The sequence below is a fragment of the Platalea leucorodia genome (assembly GCF_965183815.1).
Source record: "Platalea leucorodia genome assembly, contig: HAP1_HAP1_SCAFFOLD_487, whole genome shotgun sequence".
NCBI classification, from domain to species: domain Eukaryota; kingdom Metazoa; phylum Chordata; class Aves; order Pelecaniformes; family Threskiornithidae; genus Platalea; species Platalea leucorodia.
Genome location: NW_028121107.1, coordinates 26,378 through 36,693, shown reverse-complemented (window position 1 = coordinate 36,693; position 10,316 = coordinate 26,378). Strand labels below are relative to the sequence as shown.

At 66.0% G+C, this 10,316-nt stretch overlaps 1 protein-coding gene across 1 annotated transcript; it reads left to right on the top strand.

Moving 5' to 3' along the window:
- Positions 1-500: 500 nt before the first annotated feature.
- Positions 501-9,043, top strand: LOC309604228 (large neutral amino acids transporter small subunit 2-like; the record flags this gene model as incomplete). The annotated part of the gene is given in 12 exon segments (XM_082339161.1): positions 501-667; positions 1,051-1,240; positions 1,345-1,496; positions 2,387-2,512; positions 5,254-5,312; positions 5,314-5,408; positions 5,495-5,618; positions 5,700-5,803; positions 6,345-6,441; positions 6,536-6,685; positions 8,184-8,361; positions 8,574-9,043. Coding segments are annotated over 12 exon segments (1,591 nt in total), but the record flags the coding sequence as incomplete, so codon positions are not given.
- Between the last annotated feature and the right edge of the window lie 1,273 nt (positions 9,044-10,316).

Genomic DNA, 10,316 nt, shown 5'->3' with positions numbered 1-10,316 from the left:
GGGTGTGCAGGCAGGAGAAGGCTCCTCACGTGACTGAGCCCCCCCCTCTTCCTTCCTCCTCCTCCTCCTCCTCCTCCTCCTTCACCTGGGGGGGAAAGTCCGCTCCCCGTTATCAGCGTCTGGGCCGGAGAGGGGAGACCGAAGGTCGTCGGCAAGGAGAAAGGGGGGAGACACGCTTCGCTCGCCCGCCAGGTATTTTTAGGGGAGGGGGGGTCCCACCCCAATAACCCCCTTTTTTTTTTTTAGCCATCAGCCCCCCCTAAATCCCTTTCTTCCCCCCCCCCCCAAAAAAAAAAAAAACCCCAGGAGACCCCCCCATTCCGTGAGGGAGCGGCGCCGCTGCGGGAGAACCGCCCCCCTGCGCCGCCGTCAGGAAGAGGGGAGCCAATAAACAACACCCCCCCCGCGCACCCCCCCCCAACACCAACACCCCCCCCCCAAAAAAATAAAAAAACCCAAACAAACAACCAAACAACACCCCCGGGGCCGCCATGACGGAGGGAGCCCGGCAACGGGGTCCCCCCTCGGAGAAAGGGGACCCCCCCGAGAGACCCCCCCGAGAAAGAAGATGGAGGAGGAGGAGGAGGAGGGGATGATGGCGGCGGCGGCGGCGGCGTGGCCTTGAAGAAGGAGATCGGGCTGCTCAGCGCCTGCGGCATCATCGTGGGTGAGTTGGGGGGGGGCCCCCCGCGCCCCCGAATCCGACCCCCCCCCCAGGCTGCGAACAGCCGCTGATGTCACCTTGATGTCACCCAGGGCGGGATTTCCCCCCAAAACACCCACCCCACCCCCCCCCTCGACACCCGTAAGGGGGCTGTTTGGGGGTGTGTGTCCCCCCCCCTTCGCCTTTTGGGGTGGGGCGACAGTCGGCGGGGTCACAGCCCCGCGGGACCCCCGAACGCCCCCACGCCTGTGCGGGAACTCCGACCCGCCGTCGGGTGGTGGGGGGGGGGGGGGGGGGGGGGGGTGACGCCCCCGCGACGTCACCGGCTGACATCGGCACGCGTTGTGGGGGGGGGGGTGGGGGTGCGTGATGATGTCACCCGGCAGGCAACATCATCGGCTCGGGGATCTTCGTCTCCCCCAAGGGGGTGTTGGAGAACTCGGGCTGCGTGGGGTTGGCCCTGCTGGTGTGGGGGGCGACGGGGGGGGCCCTCTGCTACGCCGAGCTGGGCGTCACCATCCCGCGCTCCGGCGGTGACTACGCCTACGTCAAGGAGATCTTCGGGGGGCTGGCGGGGTGAGTCCGCGAGGCGGGGAGGGGGGACACCGGATCCGCGGGGCGGGGGGGGGGGGGGGGCCGGCGGGGCAGGGAACGGTGACGGTTCGCACCCCCCGGGGCAGGTTTCTGCGGCTGTGGATCGCGGTGTTGGTCATCTACCCCACCAACCAGGCCGTCATCGCCCTCACCTTCGCCAACTACGTCCTTCACCCGCTCTTCCCCACCTGCCAAGCCCCCGAGCCCGGGCTGCGCCTCCTGGCCGCCGCCTGTCTGCGTGAGTAACCCCCGACGACGCCTGTACCTCCGCCTGGACGGCGGGGGGGAGCGCCTGCCCGCGGGCGGGCACGCGGTGAGCGCCTGCCTACAGGCGGACGAGCTCCTGCCTGTTGCCTGTACGTGGTGAGCTCCTGCCTACAGGCAGACGGGCACAGGGCAAGCTCCTGCCTACAGGCAGATGAGCTCCTGCCTACAGGCGGACGAGCTCCTGCCTGTTGCCTGTACGTGGTGAGCACCTGCCTACAGGCGTACGAGCTCCTGCCTGTTGCCTGTACGTGGTGAGCTCCTGCCTACAGGCGGACGAGCTCCTGCCTGTTGCCTGTACGTGGTGAGCACCTGCCTACAGGCGGACGAGCTCCTGCCTGTTGCCTGTACGTGGTGAGCTCCTGCCTACAGGCGGACGGGCACAGGGCGAGCGCCTGCCTACAGGCGGACGAGCTCCTGCCTGTTGCCTGTACGTGGTGAGCGCCTGCCTACAGGCGGACGAGCTCCTGCCTGTTGCCTGTACGTGGTGAGCGCCTGCCTACAGGCGGACGAGCTCCTGCCTGTTGCCTGTACGTGGTGAGCTCCTGCCTACAGGCGGACGAGCTCCTGCCTGTTGCCTGTACGTGGTGAGCGCCTGCCTACAGGCGGACGGGCACAGGGCGAGCGCCTGCCTACAGGCGGACGAGCTCCTGCCTACAGGCGGACGGGCACGTGGTGAGCTCCCGCCTACAGGCAGCGGGCGCCTGTTGCCTGCACAGGCCGAGCTCCCGGCTGACACCGCGGGGGGGGGGTGGGGGTTGTTCCCCGCCGCCGCCTGTTGTTTGGGGGCTCCGGGGGGGTGCCCCCGCCGCCATTTTGTGTCCCCCCCCCGCCGCCATTTTGTGTCTCCCCCCCCGTCCCCAGTGCTGCTGACATGGGTGAACTGCGCCAGCGTCCGCTGGGCCACCCGGGTGCAGGACGTCTTCACCGCCGGCAAGCTCCTGGCCCTCGCCCTCATCATCGGCACCGGCCTCTTCCAGATCTGCAAGGGTCAGCGCAACCCCCGCAACCCCCCCACAACCCCCCCCAAACCCCCACACCCCCCCAAAGCCCCCACAACACCCCCCAACCCCCCCCAACCCCCACACCCCCCCAAAGCCCCCACAACACCCCCCAACCCCCCCCGCGTCACCCCTTTCCCCCCAACCGCGGTCCGTGTGCCCCTCCGCACCCCCGCTAATTACCCCTAAGCCCCCCTAATGACCCCCAGCTGCCCCACACTCCTCCTAATTGCCCCTACAGCCCCTCCCACCCCCTCTAATTACCCCCAGCTGCCCCCTAGTGCCCCCCTAATGACCCCCAGCTGCCCCCCACTCCTCCTAATTACCCCAGTGGCCCCTCCCACCCCCCCTAATTACCCCCAGGGCCCCTCTAATGACCCCCAGCTGCCCCACACTCCTCCTAATTACCCCTACAGCCCCTCCCATCCTCTCTAATTACCCCCAGCTCCCCCTAGTGCCCCTCTAATGACCCCCAGCTGCCCCCCCACTCCTCCTAATTACCCCAGTGGCCCCTCCCACCCCCCCTAATTACCCCCAGGGCCCCTCTAATGACCCCCAGCTGCCCCACACTCCTCCTAATTGCCCCTAGGGCCCCTCTAATTACTCCTAAGACCCCTCCCACTCCCCTAATTACCCCTAGGGCCCCCCTTACACCTGCCCTAATTCCCCCCCCCACCCCCTCCAATTATCCCCCCCCTTCCTAATTACCCCCAGGGCCTGTCTAAATACCCCTAAGACCCCTCCCACCCCCCTAATTACCCCCAGGGCCCCTCTAATTACCCCCAGTCCCCCTTAATTACCCCTCAGCCCCCCCCAACTCCCCCCTCACCCCTTCTAATCACCCCCAACCCCCCTTTAATTACCCCAGCTCCCCCCCTAATTACCCCCAGGGGCCCCTCTAATTACCCCCCAGTCCCCCTTAATTACCCCTCAGCCCCCCCAACTCACCCCCGTTTACCCCTAAGCCCCCCCCCACCCCCTCTAATTACCCCCAGCCCCCTCTAATTACCCCTCAGCCCCCCCAACTCCCCCCCCAGCTCCCCCTAATTACCCCCAGCTCCCCCCTAATTACCCCCAGCTCCCCCCTAATTACCCCTCAGCCCCCCCAACTCCCCCCCACACACCCCCTCTAATCACCCTGAGCCCCCTCTGATCACCCCCTACCCCCCCTTTAATTACCCAGCTCCCCTCTAATTACACCCAGGGCCCCTCTAATTACCCCCAGTCCCCCTTAATTACCCCTCAGCCCCCCCCAACTCCCCCCACACCCCTTCTAATTACCCCCAGCTCCCCTCTAATTACCCTCAGCCCCCCCTAATTACCCCTAGGGCACCTCTAATTACCCCCAGCCCCCCCGACACCCCCCCTAATTACCCCCAGGACTCCCCTAATTACCCCCAGCCCCACCAACTCCCCCCACACCCTCTCTAATTACCCCCAACCCCCCTTTAATTACCCCCAGCTCCCCTCTAATTACCCCCAGTCCCCCTTAATTACCCCTCAGGCCCCCCAACTCCCCCCACACCCCTTCTAATCACCCCCAACTCCCCTCTAATTACCCCCAGCCCCCCCTAATTACCCCTAGGGCACCTCTAATTACCCCCAGCCCCCCCCAACACCCCCTCTAATTACCCCCAGGGCCCCTCTAATTACCCCCAGTCCCCCTTAATTACCCCTCAGCCCCCCCCAACTCCCCCCACACACCCCTTCTAATCACCCCCAGCTCCCCTCTAATTATCCCCAGCCCCCCCTAATTACCCCTAGGGCACCTCTAATTACCCCCAGCCCCCCCGACACCCCCCTCCAATTACCCCCAGGACCCCCCTAATTACCCACAGCCCCCCCTAATTACCCCTCAGCCCCCCCAACTCCCCCCACATCCCCTCTAATCACCCCTGAGCCCCCTCTGATCACCCCCTACCCCCCTTTAATTATCCCAGCTCCCCTCTAATTACTCCCAGGGCCCCTCTAATTACCCCCCAGCCCCCCCTAATTACCCCTCAGCCCCCCCCAACTCCCCCCACACCCCCTCTAATCACCCCTGAGCCCCCTCTAATCACCCCCAACCCCCCTTTAATTACCCCAGCTCCCCTCTAATTACCCCCAGGGCCCCTCTAATTACCCTCAGTCCCCCTTAATTACCCCTCAGCCCCCCCCAACTCCCCCCACACCCCTTCTAATTACCCCCAGCTCCCCTCTAATTACCCCCAGCCCCCCCTAATTACCCCTAGGGCACCTCTAATTACCCCCAGCCCCCCCGACACCCCCTCTAATTACCCCCAGGACCCCTCTAATTACCCCCAGCCCCCCCTAATTACCCCTAGGGCACCTCTAATTACCCCCAGCCCCCCCGACACCCCCTCTAATTACCCCCAGGACCCCTCTAATTACCCCCAGCCCCCTCTAATTACCCCTCAGCCCCCCCCAACTCCCCCCACACCCCCTCTAATCACCCCTGAGCCCCCTGTAATCACCCCCAACCCCCCTTTAATTACCCCCAGCCCCCCCTAATTACCCCTCAGCTCCCCCCCAACTCCCCCCACACCCCCTCTAATCACCCCTAAGCCCCCCCTAATTACCCCCAGCCCCCCCCTAATTACTCCTCAGCCCCCTCTAATCACCCCTAAGCCCCCTTTAATTACCCCAGCTCCCCCCTAATTGCCCCCAGCCCCCCTCCCACCCCCCCTAATGCCCCCCCGGCCCCCCCTGACCCCCCCTTGCCCCCCCCAGGCGAGTACTTCTGGCTGACCCCCTCCCAGTCCTTCTCCTTCTGGCAGCCGCCGACGGTGGGGGGGGGTGGCGCTGGCCTTCCTCCAGGGCTCCTTCGCCTACGGCGGCTGGAACTTCCTCAACTACGTCACCGAGGAGCTGGTGGATCCCTACCGGTGAGGTTTTGGGGGGGATTTGGGGGGATTTGGGGGTTTTTTGGGGGGGTTCCTCACCCCTTTGTGTCCGTTTCCCCCCCCCCCAGGAACCTGCCCCGGGCCATCTTCATCTCCATCCCCCTCGTCACCTTCGTCTACGTCTTCGCTAACGTGGCGTACGTCACCGCCATGTCGCCCCAGGAGCTGCTGGACTCCAACGCCGTCGCCGTGGTGAGTGGCGGGGCCGCGCCCCCCCGGGCCACGCCCTCTTTAGCCCCGCCCCCCCCAACCCCGCCCCTTCCTCCCCCGCAGACCTTCGGGGAGAAGGTGCTGGGCGTCATGGCCTGGGTGATGCCGCTCGCCGTCGCCCTCTCCACCTTCGGCGGGGTCAACGGCTCCCTCTTCACCTGCTCGCGGTGAGTGGACACGCCCCGCCCCCCCCCCCCGGGGTGTGATGTCACGGCCACGCCCTGGGTGATGTCACATGGCCACACCCCCTCGGGGGGGCAGCCTGTGGCCGTGTGTTGTCCCCCCCCCCTCCTTACTCCTCCCTGCTCCCGGCTCCGCCCCCTTTGTGGCCACGCCCAGGGGGAGGGGGTGTGGTCAGGCCACGCCCCCCGGAATGATGGGGTGGCCACACCCCTTCCCGTGGGCTCCACCCCCCTCTGGGCGTGGCCTGAGCTGGCCCTGCCCCTTTAAAGAACCACAGCCCTGGGGTGGTGGGTGGCCACGCCCCCTTTTTGGGAGCCACGCCCCCTTCTCGAGGCCACACCCACTTCTTAGCCCCACCCCTTCATGAAGCCACACCCACCCAGGCATGACAGGGCCTGGTCCTGCCCCCTCCCAAAGCCCCACCCCTCCCTGAAGCCACGCCCCCCCACCTCCTGGGGCTCACTCCCCCCAGCCCCGCCCCCTCGAGCCCCACCCCCTCTGACGTCACCGCCCCGCCCCTCGCAGGCTGTTCTACGCGGGGGCGCGCGAGGGCCACCTGCCGGCGCTGCTGGCCATGATCCACGTGGAGCGGCTCACGCCCATCCCCGCCCTCCTCGTCACCGTGAGTGGGCGGGGCTTGGGTGGGGCGGGGCCCTGGGGTGGGGCGGGGCCAGCCCGGGAGCCCCCGCCCACCCCTCCTGGCCCCGCCCCTTCAGTGCATCTCCACCCTGCTGATGCTGGTGACGGGGGACATCTACACCCTCATCAACTACGTCGGCTTCGTCAACTACCTGTGGTACGGCGTCACCGTCGCCGGGCTGGTGGTGCTGCGGTGGCGGCAGCCGCACCGGCCACGCCCCATCCGGGTGAGCCACGCCCCCGCGTCACCCCCCACGCCGCGTCGGTCCTCCCGGGGCGGGGGTCCGTCCCCCCAGCTCCTCCCCGGGCGTCCCCTCGTCACCCGGAGTCACCTTGGGTCCTCCCGGGGTGTCCCCTCGTCACCTGGAGTCCTCCTGTGTCCTCCCGGGGTGTCCCCTCGTCACCCGGAGTCACCTTGGGTCCTCCCGGGGTGTCCCCTCGTCACCCGGAGTCCTCCTGTGTCCTCCCGGGGTGTCCCCTCGTCACCCGGAGTCACCTTGGGTCCTCCCGGGGTGTCCCCTCGTCACCCGGAGTCCTCCTGGGGTGTCCCTCTGTCCTCCTGGGGTGTCCCCTTGTCACCCAGAGTCCTCCCGGGGTGTCCCCTCGTCACCCGGAGTCCTCCTGGGGTGTCCCTCTGTCCTCCCGGGGTGTCCCCTCGTCACCCGGAGTCACCTTGGGTCCTCCCGGGGTGTCCCCTCGTCACCCGGAGTCCTCCTGGGGTGTCCCTCTGTCCTCCTGGGGTGTCCCCTTGTCACCCAGAGTCCTCCTGGGGTGTCCCTCTGTCCTCCCGGGGGGTCCCCTTGTCACCTGGAGTCCTCCCAGCTCCTCCCAGGGTGTCCCCTTGTCACCCTAAGTCCCCCCGGGGTGTCCCTCTGTCCTCCTGGGGGGTCCCCTCGTCACCCAGAGTCCTCCTGGGGTGTCCCTCTGTCCTCCCGGGGTGTCCCCTTGTCACCCAGAGTCCTCCCGGGGTGTCCCCTTGTCACCCTGACTCCTCCTGTGTCCCCCTGGGGTGTCCCCTTGTCACCTGGAGTCCTCCCAGCTCCCCCCGGGGTGTCCCTCTGTCACCCAGAGTCCTCCCGGGGTGTCCCCTTGTCACCCTGAGTCCTCCCAGCTCCCCCTGGGGTGTCCCCTTGTCACCTTGACTCCCCCTGGGGGGTCCCCTTGTCACCCCAAGTCCTCCTGGCTCCTCTCACCACGTCCCTTTGTCACCCTGTGTCCTCCTGGGGTGTCCCCTTGTCACCCAGAGTCCTCCTGGGGTGTCCCTCTGTCCTCCCGGGGTGTCCCCTCGTCACCCGGAGTCACCTTGGGTCCTCCCGGGGTGTCCCCTCGTCACCCGGAGTCCTCCTGGGGTGTCCCTCTGTCCTCCCGGGGTGTCCCCTTGTCACCCAGAGTCCTCCCGGGGTGTCCCCTTGTCACCCTGACTCCTCCTGTGTCCCCCTGGGGTGTCCCCTTGTCACCTGGAGTCCTCCCAGCTCCTCCCGGGGTGTCCCTCTGTCACCCTGAGTCCTCCCGGGGTGTCCCCTTGTCACCCTGAGTCCTCCCAGCTCCCCCTGGGGTGTCCTCTTGTCACCTTGACTCCTCCCGGGGTGTCCCCTTGTCACCCTGAGCCCTCCTCGGGTGTTCCCTTGTCACCCTGACTCCCCCCGGGGTCTCCCCCCGCCCACCCGCCCCCACCCCCCCGGGGGGGGGTGTCGTCACCCGCGCCCCCCGCCCTGTCACCCGCAGGTCAGCCTGTTGTTCCCGGTGTTGTACCTCCTCTTCTGGGCCGCCCTCCTCCTCTTCTCCCTCTGGTCGGAGCCCCTGGTCTGCGGCATCGGGCTGGGCATCATGGCCACCGGCGCCCCCCTCTACTTCCTGGGGGTGCGGGGGGGGCCCCGGCCCCCCGCCCTGCGCCGCGCCGTGGGTCAGTGGGGCGCCGGGGGGCGGCGGGGTGCCGGGGGGCGCCGGGGGGCGGCGCGGGGGGGCGGCGGTACCGGCGTTACGCTGCGGGGTGGCTGTGCTTTGGGCGGGCTGTGGGGGGTGTGGGGCGCTGTGGGGCGCTGTGGGGGGTGTGGGGCGCTGTGGGGGGTGTGGGGCGCTATGGGGCAGCCGTGGGTCACCGCCCGTCTCCCGCAGACGCCCTGACGCGCTTCGGCCAGCGCCTGTGCGTGGTGGTCTACCCCCTCTCCGGCGACGAGGCCGCCGCCGCCGCCGCCGCGACCCACGGCGAGGCCGCGACCCACGGCGACCAGCAGCGGCCCCTCACCTCCCAGCCCCACGACTGAGCCCCGTGGGGCCGCCCCCCACACGCGGTGCCTTACCCCCCCCCCCCCCCCCCCGGTGCCTTAATCCCAGCCCCACGGCGCGGCCGCCCCACGGCGGAGGAGGGGCGGGGCCTGGTTGGGGGGGGAGGGGCTTCTCCGGGAGCCACGCCCCCTCCGCCCCCCCCCCCCCCCCCCAAGCTCAGGTCTCCCCAGGTAAGACCCAGCCCCACGGCGGCCCCCGTCTCCCCACAGATCCCCGCCCCCTCGGGGGGGGGGGTCACGTGACGTGGCCCCGCCCCCTGTGTTTTGTTTCGTTGTTGTAGGTCCTACCTAAACGCGGGGGCGGGGGGGGGGGGGAGGGGCAGCGGTTGTTGTAGGTCCTACGTCAATAAAGGCCCCTGCAGCGAAGGCGTGGGGCTGAGTGCGTCCGGGGGCGGGGCAACGCGGGGGGTGGGGGGGTGGGGGTGTGGGGTTTCTGTAGGTCCTACAGAAACGGGGGGGGGGGGGTGTCTGATGTCAGCGAAGCCGTTTGTGTAGGTCCTACGTAAACAAACGCGTTTTTGGGGGGAGTTTGGGTAAACAAATCCATTTTTGGGGTCCTGAGTGCACTAATTTCTGTAGGTCCTACCAAAACGAAGCCATTTCTGTAGGTCCTACGTAAACAACCACCGAGATCTGGTGTAAACAAAGGGATTTCTGTAGGTCCTACGTAAACAAACGCGTTTTGGGGGAGATTTTACCTAAATAGACCCATTTTTGGGGCTCCTACGTGCTCTAGTTCCTGTAGGTCCTACCAAAACAAAGCCATTTTTGTAGGTCCTACGTAAACAACCACGGAGCTCAGGTGTAAACAAAGGGATTTCTGTAGGTCCTACGTAAACAAACGCGTTTTTGGGGGGTTTCAACCCAAATAGACCCATTTTTGGGGCTCCTACGTGCTCTAGTTCCTGTAGGTCCTACCGAAACGGAGCCGTTTGTGTAGGTCCTACGTAAACAACCACCGAGATCTGATGTAAACAAAGGGATTTCTGTAGGTCCTACGTAAACAAACGCGTTTTGGGGGGGAGTTTGGGTAAATAAACCCATTTTTGGGGTCCTGTGTACACTAATTTCTGTAGGTCCTACCAAAACGAAGCCATTTCTGTAGGTCCTACGTGAACAACCACAGAGATCTGATGTAAACAAAGCCATTTGTGTAGGTCCTACGTAAACAAACGCATTTTTGGGGGGTTTCAACCCAAATAGACCCATTTTTGGGGCTCCTACGTGCTCTAATTCCTGTAGGTCCTACCGAAACGGAGCCGTTTGTGTAGGTCCTACGTAAACAACTGCAGAGATCTGGTGTAAACGAAGGGATTTCTGTAGGTCCTACGTAAACAAACGCGTTTGGGGGGGGAGTTTGGGTAAATAAACCCATTTTTGGGGTCCTGTGTACACTAATTTCTGTAGGTCCTACCAAAACGAAGCCATTTCTGTAGGTCCTACGTAAACAACCACAGAGATCTGGTGTAAACAAAGGGATTTCTGTAGGTCCTACGTAAACAAACGCGTTTTGGGGGAGATTTTACCTAAATAGACCCATTTTTGGGGCTCCTACGTGCTCTAGTTCCTGTAG